The sequence below is a fragment of the Candida orthopsilosis genome (genome assembly GCF_000315875.1).
Source record: "Candida orthopsilosis Co 90-125, chromosome 1 draft sequence".
Taxonomy (NCBI): Eukaryota; Fungi; Ascomycota; class Pichiomycetes; order Serinales; family Debaryomycetaceae; genus Lodderomyces; species Lodderomyces orthopsilosis.
In genome coordinates this window covers 1-18,406 of record NC_018292.1, presented here as the reverse complement: position 1 = coordinate 18,406, position 18,406 = coordinate 1, and the positions used below count along the sequence as shown (strand labels likewise).

Genomic DNA, 18,406 nt, shown 5'->3' with positions numbered 1-18,406 from the left:
TTGTCTCTCTTCGTATATAGTGCAGTTAGTTGGTACGTACATAGTTCTTTTACTCCTTGTTCTTTTTTGTGTAAGTGGTCATCAGTTTTTAATTTACTCAACAGCAAAATAAAGATAATACTCTCACCTTTACCTGATTACTTGGTTATTACGATATCACTCACTATTACTAACTTAAGCTTTGACTCTTTTATACGTTTACCACTAAATGCCTGTAGTTTATAGTTTATTGTTAGCTACGTATTAGTTTTTGTTAACTGTTTGTGTGAACTAAGCAAAAAGTGTTTTTGTGTTGTTGTTGCGTTTATGTGTTTGTGTGTGTGCACCAATTGCAAAAAAAAAAAATAATAATTTCTGTTTTGGACTGTGGGGAACCAAGAGAGATACGAATATACTTCATGAATGATACTTCTCTACACAGTAGGCGAATAAAACAAAAGCAAGCCTAAGGCAACAAAAGTGATCATTAACAATATAAAAATATATATGTCATTATTTAATCAGGCGATAGCAAAGATATCATACCTATATACAATACAATAATTTTCTCCCAAATATTTTCTTGTTTCCATAAAGTATAATTTTTAATTCAATGAAGGCAACCCAGAGTAGAAATAAAAAAGTGTATTTATTCCCCCAATTGGCTTTTGACTTTTTTCCAATTGGAAAAGTTGAGTAAAAGGGGAGATATACCGTATCTTTTATCGCTACTTGATCGCCAGCAAAACCTACAATTTTATCTGGATTATTTGAGTTAATTTTGCGTGTGTGATTTCAGAGCGCTCAACTGCAATCAGTCTCCCAAGTAGCTATTATTCAAAATCAAATTTAAACTTTTCATCACCAAAGTCTAATCCAAAAAATTTACAAAACAAAAGTTAAATCCCCCTACACGCACAATTAACAAAACTTAATCCCATAAAAAAATCATAAGATTATATATCCATTATTGCTTTGATACTACACATTTACACATTGTTTCGAAGGAATTCGTAACTCATTCAGTTTTTAAACTTTTTTCCACCTCCCCTAAAACTTGTTTTTCAGAAATAAACGCAAAATCCAACTAACCTCCCCCTTCTCCCACCCATACATTCAGTCTTAACAGGAGAAACTTTTTCTTTAAGTTGGGAACACTTTTTTTTTATTTTGACACTGCACTGGTGAAACCTCGTTGTTTCTTTTTATTTAAAGTTTTTTAAGTTAAGTTACACATTTCTAGGTTTTTTGCTAATACGCTTGCACTTACTATTTTTTGAAATCAGTATAAATATACGTTGAAAACCTTCTGAAATTCCCATTTCCTTAATTGATTGGTTAGCCAGCATCTCATCAGGGACAATTTAGTTTAATTTTTGTTCGGTTTTGACTTTTTAGTTGGACAAAAATAACTCACTAACCAATTGCAAATCAAATCTAACCAACAAACACGCAACAGAATTTTTTCTTTTTGCTGGATTTCCTGTTTGGGATTTGTTTGAACTATTTTTTTTTCATATCACGCGCAATCAAGACTCCGAGATATACCCAACAATTAATCCACTATGAATTCAAGTGATCGGACAGAAGACTTGGCCTCGTTGTTTCTACCAGATTCGTTACAACAGACACCGCAAGCTCCTGCTACTCCAGCTACTGCTTCAACTATGACGGAAAGGCTAGTCGATAACTCTAACTACTTACTTCCCAAAGAGAATACTGCGTCCACTTCGTTGCCAAACTCGAGTTATCAGGATTTCCTCAACAATAACAACTTCATCAACAGGCCCACGGGAGATGAACAAGAGCAGCAATTTTCTCATGTCAACCACTATGCACCATATCTTCCCTACGATGCTAACATAATGACCCATTATCAAAACTTTCACAATCCAATGTATCCATACTTTCCGGAAGAGATACAACCATATGGTGCTTTCCAACAAAGTGAATCATTGCAGAGGAATCAACAGTATGAAATGGATATTCCACCGGAGGAAGAGGTTAGAGAGCCCGAAAGCCCGAAAAAGAAATCCAAGGGAAGAAAGCGTGATCTTAAGCATACACTTGTCGAGATAGATTACAAGCCAGCCAAATTGAAGAAACTTTTGGATCTTAATCCTTCTGGGGCTACCAGTATGAATGATTACAAGATTATCGACAACAATAATAAAGAAGTTGCTGTTGAGTTTAGTGGGTTTCTTAATGGAAAGTTTTTCACCAACGACACTGATAACAACAACTACTTGTTTACCAAGAATGAACTCCAGAAGGAAGAAAGTAAACCACTTGAAGATCCAAAGATTGTGTCTTGCTATAGGCGAAATTATATTCAGGTGTTGATGAATATGAGACTTGCTGGTGTCACCAATGATTTCAAATTGCTCAAGTTGCAAACAAGTGAGTACGGGTACTCGACAACAAGAGTTATTAAATATTTCAAGATTGAAATACAAGCCATGACAAATATATCCAACTCCAAAAGTGTCCCCATAATAGTGAGAAATAGTGAAAAGGAGGTTTTGAAACAAGAACCTAAAGATGATGTTGTTCAGCCCACAAGTATAGGTGCAGACCATGTTGTTGTCCTCAATGAATCTGGAATTAATAACGAGTTGGATAAATACTTTGTTGTGAGGAAACTACAGTTCAAAAACGCAACGCCAAACAATGGTAACCTCACTTTTCAAAATTATTACCATTTAAAGGTAAAATTGAGTTGTGTTGTTGCTGACATTTACTACGATGACTATGTTGATGACATAGCTAATCTAAATAATAGTGGGAACACCAATGAATTCCTCCTTGCTGAGTTGGTGAGTGAACCAATCATTGTTCGTGGAAGAAACCCCAGTTTTTATTCAGAAAGAAAGGATGTATTGATAAGGTGTCGTCCATACTTGTCGAAAAAGAGTTATCAATTGGCTACAGAACTGGCAAGAGACAAGCTAGAGGACGATGATGAGCATGTAAGTTTGGAGTCAACTGAAGATGATATCGACGACCAGTTGGATGAAGGGCACGTGTCACCCATTGATAAAATGAAGCAAACAAACTCAACCAATTCAGAGATTGATTTGAATGAGATTGATGGATATAAATACTACCCCATTTCGAGTCATTATTATCTCCCGCCGGTGAATGTAGTGTATTTTCCTCATCGTGCTCACCATCCAATCGAGAAAGACGATTATGAATCAACAGTGGAGCCAGTAGTACAAAGAAAGAGCTCAAATGTTTACTTTAAATAGATTTATGACACGTTTGATTTTAGCAGTAACTAGTAATTATAACCGGCGTGCCGATAATTGTTTTTTTGTTTTTTTCTTTATTGTTCTCCGCTCGTAAATCGTAAAACTGCAGATACGGCGCTAGTCATTGATTTGCAAATCCCTTGCAGAACTAAATGACTTAAAATAGCTTTAGAGAGCATTATAAATTCTTCCCCTCAGAATGTAGGATATATATTTACCTCATGAGCCCTTTTTTTGCCAAGATTTTTTCCAAGCAAATCAAAATGAACATTATTTTGGTCTACATTATCACTTTTGCTGCAGCGCTCAACATTGTCAGGGATTTCGCAAATGGCTGCGAAAGTCAAAAATGTGTTGATGCTAGTAAAGCTTTATCCAAGAAATGTGAGAAGGAGCAAGAAAATGTTCTAGGATGTATTTGCAAGGTCAATGATGATGACTACTGGAAGAAGCTTAGTGATTGTATTCAAAGTTGTGATACCCTGCAAGATGTTATTGACACTTCCCCAAGTGGATTGAAGCAATTGTACTGTGATGCTGCTCTGGCTTATGCGTCATTATCCACGTTATTTCCGACAAATAGTTTTGCTTTGAGTGATGTTCAAGTGACAGGAAAAGGATCCTCGGTAATTGGTAATGTTCTTAGTACCTTGTCTCAACTTTCGCTGTCGCAGAAGTCAGTGACTGGTGATAATATGTCAGAATCAAAAGGGGCGACCAGGACAAGCTCAATTGGTAACAACACTTCAGAGGCAAGCTCAGCTGGAGGGGACACAGCAAAGACAGACTCAACTGGAGAGAGTACAACAAAGACAAAAGAATCGGCCATGGAGACATCAACATCAAGTGAAACTGCTTCTTCAAGTAAATCGACCTCCAATGTTGCTGCTACAATGGGTTGTGGGTCTTTAATTTCCCTTTTGATCTTGGTGTTTATGTGAGTTTCATATTTATTTGTGTATTGATTACAATATAACATGTTTAACAAATTCCTGTAGATTTGTAATTTCAATAATGTAAAACCCGTCTTATTTGAAAAAGGTAGGTTGATACAGAGAAACTCTACAAATATAATCACCACCCTAAGCTGATTAATTGGTTTGCTTCACATGTGTCAATCATCGAATAGAGAGAAGCATTATCGCGTAGAGCGAAGAATATCTCGAACCTGTATTAAATGACAGCTAATACCGGTGCCACTAGTTTTGAGTTCAAGGCGGTTAACTTCATACCACTTGTGCACGTTTATCCTTCTTATAAGTTCGAATTATCGCCTGTTAACCTTAATATACGAATATTTCCTAATTTGGTAGGAACACAAAAACAAACCATCAAAATGATTTGGTCTTCCTGATGAAAGCATCGCCAAGTATAAGTACATACAGATCCGCTACAACACTCCCCTCAGGGAAAAGAATCACACATCAACCACAATGAATAGCTTGTTATTGATCTTCATTTCAGCCGTTGCAGCTGCTAGTAGCGACACAATTTCCATTTCGTATGATACCAGTCAATGGTTAACATCTGTACTGGGAAGCGCCGTGCAAGCCAGTGAGTCGCCAATTGGATCCGAAGGCTCATCAGCAATTGATGCCATTATCAGGTCCCTATCTGCGCTTTCAGAAACTGGGGACTCTTCCACAAGTGATGTTGTCTCTGAAACTAATGATGCATCTGAAACTAGTTCATCTGAGACAGTTGCAAGTGAAACAAACTCATCCGAAACAAGTGAGTCAAACTCAACCAAATCAATAAATGAATCAAACTCGGCCGGATCAGCTAAATCGAGCATAGCTGAAAGAAGCGAATCCACCACCGCATCCTCCTCTGGCGAGTCATCCGAGACTAGTTCATCGACAACTATCTCCAATGTTGGTGCTACTTTAGGTTGTGGATCAGTGATTTCCCTCTTAGTTTTAGCATTAATATAAGTGTATGGATAAATGAAATATTACTTGTTGTAGAAAACTGTGAAAAGAAGAAAATTGCAAAAATTTAGATTTTGTGTTCCTAAAATCATTTCCTAATCGAGACAAAAATATTTCACGCCAAATTTGATCACCGAGTGGAAAGGGCATGTGACAGAAAGTGGGACAACTTGTGATGAGCTTATAGTAGCTAGTGTTGTAAAGTGATACAATCCAATTAACATTGTCCTTTGCACGTTTGGATCGGCGTCATTCACAAAGAAGCTTCCCACACGTCGTATGGTGCGTGAAAATTAAATTCTTTTGCAAACAAAAACACTCCTTAAAACACCTCCTTCAGTTTCTTATCTGTTTTAGGTAAACAACATTTTTCACTCTCGTATTTTTGTGACAAACATGGTTCCGTATATATAAGCGACGGTATGGTAGGAGTGGGCTTTTCGAGCTGGCAATCTCCTAAAGCCAATGTTGTTCATCCTATTTATACTACGTTTCACATTTGCGTCAAATATCGCTGCCTACTGGGGACAGAATGCGGGCGGCAGCCAACAAAGCTTGGGTAATTATTGTTCCCTGTCGCCAGCAGATATCATCATCTTGTCATTTTTGAACAATTTCCCAACCCTTAGTTTGAATTTTGCAAACCAATGTTCTCAGACGTTTAGCGATGGCCTTTTACATTGCTCCCAAATTGGACAAGATATCAAATCGTGTCAGAGCAAAGGCAAAACGATCCTCCTCTCGTTAGGTGGTGCTACTGGAAATTATGGATTTTCGAGTGATTCAGAAGCTAAAACATTTGCTGGAACCTTGTGGAATAAATTTGGTGGTGGTCAGGATAATGAGCGACCATTTGATGATGCTGTCGTGGATGGTTTCGACTTTGATATTGAAAACAAGGACCAGACGGGTTATCCTGCATTGGCAAAACAATTACAATCATACTTTACATCAAGTACAAAGAAGTTTTACCTTTCTGCTGCTCCACAATGTCCATATCCTGATGAATCGGTTGGAGACTTGATGTCTCAGGTTGACCTTGATTTTGCTTTTATCCAGTTTTACAACAACTTTTGCTCCATTGATAAACAGTTCAATTGGGACACTTGGAGTGATTACGCTAGTGGGAAGAACATCAAATTGTATTTGGGTATTGCTGGCTCTCCATCGTCAGCTGGATCAGGTTATGTGGATTTATCAACAGTGCAAGACACAATATCAAAAATTAAAAATGATGGATCATTTGGTGGTGTTTCCATTTGGGATATTTCGTCGGTACCAGACCAATACATCGAGGGCATAAACAGTGCTTTGGAGGGATCAGCTTCCACACCAACAACCAACTCTGTTAGCGACGTTTACAGCACATCTGGAAACACATTATCCACCAGTGCGCCATCGCCAACCGCATATACACCAGTTACCAGCGCTCCTGCCTCCACCACCCCATCTACTACAACTAATGCATTCTTGAACTGGATCAATGGATTCTTTTCACAACTGTCTCAAGCTTTACAGGCTTCACAAGCTCCTACATCAGCTGCTACTGAACCAACTACACCAAGTTTAGCTACTCAGGCAGCACCTACTACCACCAACTGGTTTGGTGATCTTTTTGCTTCTGAAGTCACTACATATGTCACAATAACAACTACAGTTGCTCCTTCAATATTTAAAAGGGATATCATTGTGGACTCAGAAGCCACCAACTTTCATCCTGGATACCTTATTGTTGTCACATTTATTTCTATACTCTTTATTATCTAATTGTATAAGTTCATGGCCTCATTCCAATCAGGAAAAATAGACGACAAATCTAAATTGTTCATAGCATTCAATGCGTCATCTCCTGGTGTCTCCTCCGAAAGCACATGCAGGATTTGCATCGTGTTTTCAATATTTCCATAATCGCTGATACTGTGTCGTATTTCGTCAGCTTGTAAATCAGCCACCTCTGAAAACATTTCTTGTAACTTGTGTAATGTTTCGATCCAGTTTTTCCCCAACCCCCATGATTGTCGCCAACTATTTAATGTGGTTAAACAATCCTTGGCCATTGTTTTGAATCTTTGAGTAGGCTGGTTTGGAAAGTGTTGTTTCAAGACTTTGGTAGGGTAAGCGGCAATGTACAAACTAGTTGCACCGGCTGTGAAAACTTGAAATCCAGTAAATGGAGCAATCACCATTAGATTCATTGGCTTTAATCTTTTTGTTATCAGATCTAGATTATCCAAAGTATCAAACAATTGAGCAGTAAGAGCGTTCCACCAACCTGGTGGACCAATATCTGGCAGGGCATAGAAATACTCCCGATTTAAAAAAATCCTGCATAGAAAGAATAAGCCGTGGAAGTAAGCAAAGTCTGCAGCTGAGCCGAAGCTGATATGTTCCTCAAGATGTGAAAAATGGAGAGCCGAGGGTAGCTGCTCTTCAAACTGGTCTAATCTTTTCGATAATTTGTAAAATGGCGAATCCGGATCCCAGGGTGCCAACGGTTCCAATTTCGATCCAGTAACTCCAACCCAAGTGCCTATTTCTCTCCAAATCTCAAACAAATAAATCATAAACCCATTGCATGATATCCTTGTTCTATCAGTCTCCAAGTTGTCAACTTCGTTACGAAAATGTTGAGTTTGGATCTCCCCGAAAATGAAGTTTCTCTCATGATCGGGAAGTCTGACATGTATGTCTGATAAGCTGATACACGAGTGACCTTTTCTTCCACTTGAATTACACCTATCCATCATGTATACTCCCCAAATTGCCCTTCGTCTCACTTCATTCTCCAATTCATTTGCTCCTGTGGGTTCTTCATTTAATCCCAAAATCATTGCCATCCTTGCAGCTAAACCAACGTACATGTAGCTTCTAGAAGCATTACCTTCACCCCATTCGTGGCTACTAAGGACGCACAATGCTTGCACATTTGATAATGTTGGATTGTCAAATTCAGCCAGTACCAATTTTCTTGCATGCCATCCAAAGTCAAGCGATGCGTTGAGTGCATCTGGAAGTGTTTTATGCAATCGCGCACAGAGGGCAAGAATTGCGAGAAGAACCACTGGATTTGGTTGTAGTGGTGTTGTGATGGGCGGCAGGTCAATGAATGTTGTTGGATTGAATTCATCTGATCGAAGAAATGCCATAAAGGTAGGTTTGTGAAAGATTGGAAAGATCCCCTTATACTGGTTATCAAAGAATATTTGAACAGTTTCGATTATGAGCTCTTTGTTGGGGAGGACAACTGAGTTATTTTGGACAGGCTTTGACATCAAGCTCTTTTTCTTCATTTGTGAAGCTTTCAAGGTGTAGGTGCAGCTCAAGTTCAACTCTGTGCACCGTTGACATGTGGACCGATTGCTGTTGATACATCGTAGCTTGCTTTGACGACAGCGGTTGCATGCAACATTCGCCCTTGGTTTCTTGGGTAAACTCATTGTTGTCGTTGGTGGGTGTTGAAGTGAGCCACAGTTTTACAAGCGAGAAAATCAAATGAGTTATGTTTTGATTTCGTGATCAGGCAAGGGAAACAGAGGTTGACACATTCTGAAAACGACTGATGTACTATAGCCCTTTAGACTCCAAAGAGAGAGGTTCCTTGGATATGGAGGTGAAACAGCCAGCACCAAAATTTCTACGGGTGGGCTCTATTTGCAGCTTTTCAAACGCACTACCAAATGATGACTCCAAATTTTATTTGTTATTTTTTTTTTTCGACATCTCAAATGATATATTTGATGCTTTCCACCAATACACTCCATGTCTACATCATCACTAACCACAGATCAGCAGGTCACCTTTCAATACTGTAACGAAGCGGTCTTAGAGCTACATTGTTCACCGTTTGGACTAAGTGGTATATATATTAGAATTGCCGAGGCGGCAATCATGGGTATCGGTTCAACCTTGGGACTGATTACAGGAAGCACACGCGGATTAATACATTACAACAATGCCAGCGATCTACAGGATCAAAAGTATAAGCTTTATGTTATCATAGATGAAGAAGGTATGTTGCGGATCGACTTTACCAAAATCACAATTGAGGAAAATGAGTCTGAAAATGGTAGCAAGGGTGATGAGGAGGAACAGTTACCGGATTTGATATTCAAAGGCCCCTGTCCTGAAGGACGACCTGATAATGTGGAACCATTCATAGGTATATTTAGCTTTGAAAAGGAATAGAGAAGTGTCGAGATTTATTGTCGCGACAATACAATCTCTGATTTATGTTTTTTGTTTCTTTGGTAGCTCGGATGTAATTCCGTGCATGCAGGAAAAATAAAAACCAACCTCGGTATTAGAACTTAGCGGATATAGGGAATACAAATCCACAAGCGACTACACACAATCTTCAATTTCCAATTCCATACGTAAAGCTCAGCTCTTCTCCCCTTGAAAGGGTCCTTGCTGCCATCTCAACCTTTCCTCATAGTACTCACTCCTACGGAATCATATGTGGGGTAAATGATGATTTTTATTATATTTTCATCTGTTATTTTTTGTGAATAACCGATAGAGCGGTCGGTGGTGGGGGTAAAAAAAAAAAAAAAGGTAAAGGGAACTTATCACAAGCGCATGCCAGATTTAAATTTTTCTCGTTTCCCCATATTTGTCAGAAAGTTTTCATCCAACTTTACTTCACTTTTCTTTTCATTATACTACAACTCAACAACAACTATCTATCATGGAATCACTCAACAACTTAAGCGGTCACGTTAAAGACCACACCAAGAAAGATGTTTTGGCAAAACACCCAGACGACGTTGTTATTGTCGCTGCTTACAGAACCGCCATCGGTAAAGGCTTCAAAGGTTCATTCAAATCAGTTGGTACGGACTTTATTTTGACTGAGTTTTTAAAAGAGTTCCTTGCAAAGACCAAGGTTGATCCAAAGTTGATTGAAGATGTCGCTATTGGTAATGTTTTGAACCAAGGTATTGGTGCTTTTGAACATCGTAGTGCTTCTTTAGCTGCTGGTATTCCTTACACAAGTGGTTTTGTTGCTATCAACAGATTCTGTTCATCTGGTTTAATTGCTATTTCAGATATTGCTAACAAGATTGCTGTTGGCGAGATTGATTGCGGTCTTGCTGGTGGAGTTGAATCAATGTCCAAGTATTACAAACAGACTATCCCTCAATTCGATCCACACTTGGCTGACAATGACAAGGTTGCTTCTTGTTTGATACCAATGGGTATCACTAATGAAAATGTCGCCAACAAGTACAACGTCTCAAGAGAAGCACAAGATGCTTTTGCTGCCAAATCATACAACAAGGCAGAAAAGGCTATTGCAACTGGTAAATTCAAGGAAGAAATTTTGCCAATCAGATCTATCATCCGTGATGGTGAATCTGAAAAAGAAATCACTGTTGAAACTGATGAAGGTCCAAGGAAAGATGTCAACGCTGCCGGTTTGGGTAAATTGCCACCAGCTTTCGGTGGCAGTACCACAGCTGGTAACGCTTCACAAATCTCAGATGGAGCTGCTGCTGTGTTAATGATGAGACGTTCTTTTGCTGAAAAGCACGGATACCCAATCATTGCCAAGTATGTTGCTTGCTCAGTTTCCGGTGTTCCTCCAGAAATTATGGGTGTTGGTCCAGCTTTTGCTATCCCAGAGGTATTGGAAAGAACTGGTCTCAAGGTTGATGACATTGACGTGTTTGAAATTAATGAAGCTTTTGCTGGTCAATGTTTATACTCTATTCAAACCGTTGGTATTGATGAGTCAAAGGTTAACTTGAACGGTGGTGCCATTGCTTTAGGACATCCATTGGGAGCTACTGGTGCTAGACAATATGCTACCATCATGCCATTGTTGAAACCAGGACAAATTGGTGTTACTTCCATGTGTGTTGGTACTGGTATGGGTGCTGCTTCAGTTATAGTCAGAGAATAGGTTTATAAGAATATATATATGTTGAATAAAAATTAAGAGAATTAAAGCTTCCGAGAGGCACTCGATAATGCATTGTTTCTGACTGAAGGGAATACAAGTTATAAATTCAAGTCCATGGCTCTAGACTCTTTTCTCTGTCGTGGCTTTCTAAAGCACACTTCCTTTCAGAACTGCAATACTATAGCCATGGTATACCAGTTAACCGATGAATCAATATTGCACCTAGTATGTCTCTCCGTAATAAGTGATTCGGTGCACACAGATGGTGGTAAAAGTGGTGTGAAGTCAAATCGTCGAGAGAAGAGACGTCTTACACAAAATCTAAAACGTCAACACATAGAAAATTACTGCAAACAAGGCAATAATTATCACGGTCCATTCCGGTTGCCCCAGCAGAACTGGTTCGATACATCCAAGCCGTTGATACTACACCCTAACTGCAGGAGATTTATTATTCGTAATACCTTGATCAAACTCGTCCACCAACAGTCGCTTACTTCGAGATGAGCAGAAATAAATTCAACCTCAAGCTACCCTTAGATGAAGGTAACTCGCAAAATGAGGAGCTCATCAACATCCTACCATCATATCAGATGTATCGAAATACCATCTCTAAGAATTTAACCCCAACCATTGAAGACTTGAGATTAGAGCCGCCAATTTACGATCAGCTTCACCAATCCTTCCAATCGGCACCAACATCCCCCGAGCCAGAGTTGGATGACAACGAGGAAACGATATTGGAAAACGCACACAGGCTCAAGAGGTTGACGTCTTTGAATAAAGAGGTAGCAAAGTTGTTAAGGGTAACAATACACCTCACCAAGAACATCGGGAGACCAGGGGAAGCCTACAACATCATTGATCCACTAAGTGTTGAATATAAACAGGGGGATCCCATTTACGGAATAGTGCTCATCACCAATAATTCTTCCCATCCAATTCCCTTCGACATGTTTTCTGTGCAGTTGGAAGGGGTGTTGAGCTTTGGAAACTCCAACAGCACGCTAGTGGATCAATCGTTGCACACCTCCACATTTCTAACTATGTTTGACTTTAATGCATCGTGGAATGATGGATTTCTCGACCGGTTGAAATCGGACCACAACAACCCGTACAGGGCTGATCCATTGAGCTCATTTGATTCATCAGATAACACCTACTACCACTTGGACCCAAAAAAGGTATTTCAACCGGGTGTCACCTATAAAAAGTTCTTTGCCTTTGTGATGCCAGAAAGGCTTTTGGAAAATGGCTGTCAATCTTCGTTGATAAAGCACTTACAAGTGCCACCCACTTTGGGAATAAGCAAGAGCGAAACCATCAGTTCCTTGAGACATAAGTGGAAAGGTGAAGCTGAATCAAAAAAATATGCCTCAATCACAAATGACCTCTCATTTACTGATGCTTCGATAAGCTATGCTGTTAGTGCAAGGGTCATTGGCCGAGCCAACAGCTACAAACAACTTTTGAATGGCAATCATGGTAATCAACTTCTTGGCTTGGATGAGTATGTTGTTGCTAATGAGGACTACGTTTACACACGGATGATTCCTGTTACTCAGCCGGTGTTTGTCCTCAACCGCAATATGATCAACCAAGAGGCCAGATTATTATATAATGCGTTGATTGAGAACATAAAGCAAAAGTTGGCACTAGGGAAAGAGATGCTGCAACAAGGTCACGGATTGGTACCGTTTTCAAGTAATGGAAGCGAGGCTGAAACTAATCTACATCCAACGTCAAGTTCAGTCGAGCTATCCAAAATGCGGCAAATGTACAAGGCAAAGAAGATGGATGATAGTAAGGTGTATGAGGTGTTTTATCCAATCAAAAAGAAGCCGGTGTTTGGTGCATCAAAGGTTGCTGGCATGCTCGCACTTTCCACTCCCAAGAAAGAATATGTGATGGAATATGTCAGTCCCCCTGGGTACACAAACCGCACCGCTACCACTTTGCATATACCGCTTGACATTGTATACATCAACGACAAGCGATCAAGTCCTCCAGAATTTCGCTCCATTTCGGTGGAGTTAGTATCGCTTACAGCTAAATCGAAAAAACATCCAATTCCAATAGTTATACACCCTGAGATGTTATTTGAAAACAAGAACAAAGGAACGAGCCCGTCGCAGGATAATTTTGATGTACTTACAATCAAGCGATTTCAAAATTACGCTCTTCAACTTTCAAAATTGATGAAGGAGGTGCCTGACTTGGAAGTTGACCCTGATATGATTAAAAGTATAAAAGGATTGGCTGGTTTGACGACGAAATATGTACATTTAAAGGTGCAAAATGTTACGTTCACGTCTCGTGGCAACACTTATCCTTCGGTGAATCTGGTGTCCTGGGAAAAACAAGTTGTAAACAGTGAGACTACAAAGGAAAAGTTTGAGGATGTCAAGTATGTGAAGCAATTGGTAATCACGGCCGACATGGGCTCATTGGAAGTACGGCCCATGCGATTAACCGATTTCTGTTTGGTTCCAGATTTTCAACATTGTCTCATTGCCAGAATATACTACTTAAAGATTGATGTGAGGTTACAAAATAGTGAAAAGATTTCATTGAGAGTTCCCGTTATATTGCAGAGAAGTAAGTAGAGGATCTGAATCGTCTTAATTGTAGCAATATATTAGCCAGGATTTACTTCAAGTATATTGTGAACGATCATAAATGCCAAGTTGGATTCGTATCGAATCACATGACAGACCTATCACCTTCCCATCCATGTAGGAAGATCTTTATTGCAAAGGCTCAATACGCCACTCGAGTATACGATCAGGTCTGTTGAATAAAGCGACCGAGAATGTTGAGGAACAGCCTGCAGAAGCTTCTTTGTTGATGTATACTGGGGCGGAACGAGTAAATGAACGGCAATGAATATCATATATCAGATAAATTTCCTTCGAAATACTCAAATGGTTTGATGTTTGTGCGAATTTGCGTTCCGTGACGCGCGCAAAGTACAATTCCCCAAAACTTTGTTTCTCATGAGTCATTACTGGCGACAAATTCAGAACCCTTAGATTGTTAGGAAAAAATTTTGGACCTGCTTTGAGCTACTGAGAGAAACTAACCAAGGTGCCAGTAAACCCTACAGATACATTACTAGCCGAAAATGCAATTACAAATCAATTTTTTTCCACATTACATTTTGCTTGACATTATCTCTAAAGCAGGAATTGAAAGTCTCGTCAAACTCCTTTCACCTCCATCCTTTTTGCGGCTGAATTTGAATATAAAAGAAGCCATTGATCATGCGATAAGAAAGAAGATGAATTGGACATACGACAATATAGCTACGAAAACAGACAAAATGTTTTCCTGGAAGTCATGCAACGAAGTGGGTACTACCGATTTCAAAAATTTCGCAGAGATTCAAACATTTCATGATTATTGCGTAGGCGAATACATTGAGGTGGAGTTAAAGCTTTGCTACAGGTTGAAGTATGCCAGTGATTTGATTGAACTTGAGCACTTGCTTCTTCGGTTGGATCCCCGCACAACATTGAAGTTGCACTTGGTGTTGGACTTGGTCAGTTGTCGTTTCCACTTTGTTGATTTAACCCATTTATCTCAATCCTTCAAACACTTGAGGGACCGTTTCACAGGCTTTTCCATAAGTGCAACATCAATGGCGGGCATCAAAGGTGAAATAGACTTAAACAACTTTAGTAACATCGAAATTCTCAGAATAAATGGCTGCACGGTTAAGGGCTCGCTTTCAGATTGTCACAAATTACGTGAATTTTCCTTTGAGCCAGTTCGTGGTCAGGACAATCTATTCGATATAAATGAATTACCTCCGTCATTGAAAAGGCTTGAGATCAGTAACTACAGTTTATCAAACTCAAGGTTAAAAGAGGGCAAGGTGTTGCCGTCTCTTGAATATGTGGCAGTAAGCTGTGATGAAGATCCAATGCCGTCACCAATTATGGATGTTGTTCAAAACATGACATGTCAAAAGACCACAGCTTTCAGTTACTCATACGAATTTGGCTTGGCGGATCAATTTATGTTGGCTCTTTGTCAGGTTGCGAAAGATAAAAGCTTCAATTTGAAATCATTGTCAATATATGGTTGTGTCGAAGCGCCGATTGAGATCTACCCGTCTGAGCAACTTGAACTTCGGTATGTTGATAATCTGTATTTAGCTTCGTTTTTGAAACTGCTTCCCACTGTGAAAAAGTTGACAATAACTGAAAATGTAGTCACAGAATTAGGTGGGATTTTGAATAATCTTCCTGATGGGTTGGAGTATTTGAGCCTATTCGATAATAAAAAAACGTGCGTCAATGCCAATGTGGGCTTTGCAAGACTTCAAAACTTAAAGTGCCTCAATTTGTCAAGAACTGGGATTAGGAGCATAATTGAGTTTACTTTTCCTAGCCTGCTCGAAGTTTTAGATCTTTCAGGTAATGAAATTGACTCAATAGTTGGGGTTGTGTTTCCGAAGAGCTTAAAGAGTCTTGATTTGAGCTTCAATGATCTACAGGATTTACAAGGAGCGAGATTTCCACAGTCTTTAATGCAGCTCAATATGTTTGGAAATTCAGTTGAAATCGAATCCATTTTAAAAAAAGTTGAAACACTTCAGATTGAGACATTGTACCTTGGAAATAATGAAGAGTGTAAGTTTTCCAGCTGCACATTGCCAGCTTCTATTCGGAGTTTAAGTTTGAATTGTTGCAGTCCGTCAAACTGCAACTTTGGTGAAACCTTGGTAAGTTTACGCATGGAATCGTGTAATCTTACCAAGGGCATTAGCTTTGGGACATATTCTAGACTACGTTACTTGTGCATCAATTTCAGTAAATTAACAGCCTTCGATATAGAACTTCCTCAGTCACTAGAGGAGCTTGACTTGTCCCATAATGAGCTTTCAGAAATTCCCTCGCACCTTGGCCTTTTGCTGAACATGCGTTACTTGAGCTTTAGAAATAACGAGATCAGCTTTGCATTCATGGGGTTTTCTCAAAGCTCTTTGGAGATGTTGGACCTCTCCAATAATAAAATAAAGAATGTGCGGTTGTCTTTTCCCAAAGGTGCCACTAAGCTCAAGCAATTAGACCTATGTGAGAACCAATTGGACGAAGTTTCGTTAAAGTCCATTGGTCACGATGGTAGAACATTTCACGATTGCTTATATGAATTGAGTTTGGCAGGTAATACAGATTTAGGAGAAGATCAGGTCATGGCATTGGTTCCAGGGTTGCCTCAATCTGCACAGAGTTTGTGGGCAGATAGACTTATATCTCACCCACCATGTGCTAAATATCGTGCAGTGAATTATTTATCAAAGATGAGCTCCAATGAATGAATCAGGAGTATCTATTTTTTAAAAAAAAATAGTACGAAGCTTTATATATATAAGCTTACGAATCCACTTTTATTTTTCATTCCACCCTCCTTTTCATCATCATTAGTCTTTTACTAATTTCGCTTATACAAAGTTTTACTGATCAGATAAAAAAATGGTTTCCTTTAATGTTATTGCCTGCGGTGGTGGTTTAGGTGGTCTTGCTGCTGCCATTGGTTTGAAGAGAAAGGGTCACAAAGTCACAGTCCTCGAAGCATCTACTGCTCTTAATGAAGTTGGTGCTGGTATTCAAATGCCACCAAACTCTGTTAAGATTCTAAAAGAATATGGTATCTTCGACAGGTTTGAAAAATATGTTACAATACCAAAGAACATTATCTTAAGAAGATATGATACTGGTGTTCCATTATTAACCACTCCGTTAGATCCAGATATGACTAATGCTTACGGTAACCCGTACTTATTAATTCACCGTGCCGATTACCAAAGATTATTATTTGAAGCCGCCCTTGAACCAGATATTGAATACAAAACTGGTTGCAGAATTCAAGAAGTTGATCAAAAAACCGGTACTGTTATTTTAGAAACCGGTGAAAAATACTCTGCTGATTTAGTTGTAGGTGCCGATGGTATCAAGTCTAGAGTTAGAGATACTGCTGTTGTTCCAGAAGAAACTGTTCACCCAACTCCATCTTCCAACTGTGCTTTCAGAGCTACTGTTCCAAAAGCAGAAATGTTATCTGATCCAGCTATTGCTCACTTTATGACTGATGTTAACTCCAACTGTTGGATCGGTTACAGAAGACACGTTATGGCTTACCCTATCAGAAATGGTGAAATGTATAACATTGTTATGTCCCATCCGGGCCAAGCTTCTGTTGATAAATGGAACGAACCAGGTAACGTTGAAGAAATGAAAAACCATTACAAGAACTTTGACCCAGTTGTTTGTCAATTATTAACCCATGTAAAGACCGTCTTGAAATGGGTTTTGGCTGATTTACCAAAATTACCAAGATGGGTTTCTCAAAGTGGCAAGGTTGCTTTAATTGGTGATGCTGCTCACGCTATGTTACCATACTTAGCCCAAGGAGCAGCTCAAGCTATTGAAGATGGTGCTACTTTAGCTGAAGAATTAGAACACTGTGTTTCCACTGACGATATCCCAAGAGCTCTCCAACAATACCAAAAGAAGAGAAAGAGAAGAGCCGAAACTATTCAAGCTGGTGCTAGTAAGAATGGTGGTGTCTGGCACTTACCAGATGGTGATGAACAAGAAGAAAGAGATGCTTTGATGAAGGCTGGGGACGGACACAACCCAGATCAGTGGTCTGACAGAGAGTTCCAACAATGGTTATTCGGCTGGAAAGCTTTCACTAACACTTTTGAGTTTAAGTTATAAGATAACACATTGGGCTTGGTTTATCATTTTAGTTCTCCATTTATATATTGTATGGGTTTCCATTTTTTCATGCATACTGTTGTTAAATGCCTTTACTATGATTAAGATTAAGATTTATACATTTAACAAAACACTAGCTTTTGATCTCAATTCATTGTAGACTTGGCTAAACCAAAAATGGCTTGAGAATATAGATTTCTTCTAATTAAGCATTTTATTTGTGTTAGCCTCGGCTGTAGAATCATCACTTTTACCGCTTTTATTGACTGAAGCATTACTTTCACTAGCTTCGAAATTAATGGCAATAAATCTCTTGCAAATTTCGTATAGGGCATAGGATTATCCAAAAGGGCCATAGTGATTCTTGTCATCGCCTTCTTTTTCGAAGAATCAGTAGCAATTGCAATTGTTAAATTTCTAATAACCAATGTAACCTTATATACATATGTTACCAAGACGTGGACACTCTCCATACTCAAGCGCTAACAAAAGCAAAACGTGGTTAACCGTTAAGAAGAGTGGGGGGAAAACGCGGGCAGGCACATTGTAAGTCCACCAGCTCTAGTGTTTTGGGCCTTTTTTATGGTCTCTATGTGTAGCTAAGAGTGC

General features: G+C 39.2%; 10 protein-coding genes across 10 annotated transcripts; 9 read left to right on the top strand and 1 right to left on the bottom strand. All coding sequences in view use genetic code 12, as the record gives it.

Annotated features, from left to right (window-relative positions):
* Window positions 1-1,544: 1,544 nt before the first annotated feature.
* CORT_0A00190 (Rep1 protein) lies at window positions 1,545-3,230 on the top strand (the record flags this gene model as incomplete). Its single annotated transcript, XM_003865808.1, has 1 exon — window positions 1,545-3,230. The coding sequence occupies one exon, from the start codon at window positions 1,545-1,547 to the stop codon at window positions 3,228-3,230; it is 1,686 nt and encodes a 561-aa protein (XP_003865856.1).
* A 224-nt stretch (window positions 3,231-3,454) lies between these two features.
* On the top strand, window positions 3,455-4,174 carry CORT_0A00180 (Pga28 protein; the record flags this gene model as incomplete). Its single annotated transcript, XM_003865807.1, has 1 exon — window positions 3,455-4,174. One exon carries the CDS (start codon window positions 3,455-3,457, stop codon window positions 4,172-4,174), a length of 720 nt encoding a protein of 239 aa, XP_003865855.1.
* A 492-nt stretch (window positions 4,175-4,666) lies between these two features.
* Window positions 4,667-5,167, top strand: CORT_0A00170 (hypothetical protein; the record flags this gene model as incomplete). The annotated part of the gene is made up of 1 exon (XM_003865806.1): window positions 4,667-5,167. The coding sequence occupies one exon, from the start codon at window positions 4,667-4,669 to the stop codon at window positions 5,165-5,167; it is 501 nt and encodes a 166-aa protein (XP_003865854.1).
* Window positions 5,168-5,629: 462 nt separating this feature from the next.
* CORT_0A00160 (Cht1 chitinase) lies at window positions 5,630-6,931 on the top strand (the record flags this gene model as incomplete). The annotated part of the gene is made up of 1 exon (XM_003865805.1): window positions 5,630-6,931. One exon carries the CDS (start codon window positions 5,630-5,632, stop codon window positions 6,929-6,931), a length of 1,302 nt encoding a protein of 433 aa, XP_003865853.1.
* CORT_0A00150 (Zcf38 transcription factor) lies at window positions 6,928-8,601 on the bottom strand (the record flags this gene model as incomplete). Its single annotated transcript, XM_003865804.1, has 1 exon — window positions 6,928-8,601. One exon carries the CDS (start codon window positions 8,599-8,601, stop codon window positions 6,928-6,930), a length of 1,674 nt encoding a protein of 557 aa, XP_003865852.1.
* A 322-nt stretch (window positions 8,602-8,923) lies between these two features.
* CORT_0A00140 (hypothetical protein) lies at window positions 8,924-9,349 on the top strand (the record flags this gene model as incomplete). Its single annotated transcript, XM_003865803.1, has 1 exon — window positions 8,924-9,349. One exon carries the CDS (start codon window positions 8,924-8,926, stop codon window positions 9,347-9,349), a length of 426 nt encoding a protein of 141 aa, XP_003865851.1.
* Window positions 9,350-9,851: 502 nt separating this feature from the next.
* On the top strand, window positions 9,852-11,069 carry CORT_0A00130 (Pot1 peroxisomal 3-oxoacyl CoA thiolase; the record flags this gene model as incomplete). Its single annotated transcript, XM_003865802.1, has 1 exon — window positions 9,852-11,069. One exon carries the CDS (start codon window positions 9,852-9,854, stop codon window positions 11,067-11,069), a length of 1,218 nt encoding a protein of 405 aa, XP_003865850.1.
* Window positions 11,070-11,572: 503 nt separating this feature from the next.
* CORT_0A00120 (hypothetical protein) lies at window positions 11,573-13,675 on the top strand (the record flags this gene model as incomplete). The annotated part of the gene is made up of 1 exon (XM_003865801.1): window positions 11,573-13,675. One exon carries the CDS (start codon window positions 11,573-11,575, stop codon window positions 13,673-13,675), a length of 2,103 nt encoding a protein of 700 aa, XP_003865849.1.
* A 518-nt stretch (window positions 13,676-14,193) lies between these two features.
* On the top strand, window positions 14,194-16,395 carry CORT_0A00110 (hypothetical protein; the record flags this gene model as incomplete). The annotated part of the gene is made up of 1 exon (XM_003865800.1): window positions 14,194-16,395. One exon carries the CDS (start codon window positions 14,194-14,196, stop codon window positions 16,393-16,395), a length of 2,202 nt encoding a protein of 733 aa, XP_003865848.1.
* A 154-nt stretch (window positions 16,396-16,549) lies between these two features.
* CORT_0A00100 (hypothetical protein) lies at window positions 16,550-17,797 on the top strand (the record flags this gene model as incomplete). The annotated part of the gene is made up of 1 exon (XM_003865799.1): window positions 16,550-17,797. One exon carries the CDS (start codon window positions 16,550-16,552, stop codon window positions 17,795-17,797), a length of 1,248 nt encoding a protein of 415 aa, XP_003865847.1.
* Window positions 17,798-18,406: the final 609 nt, after the last annotated feature.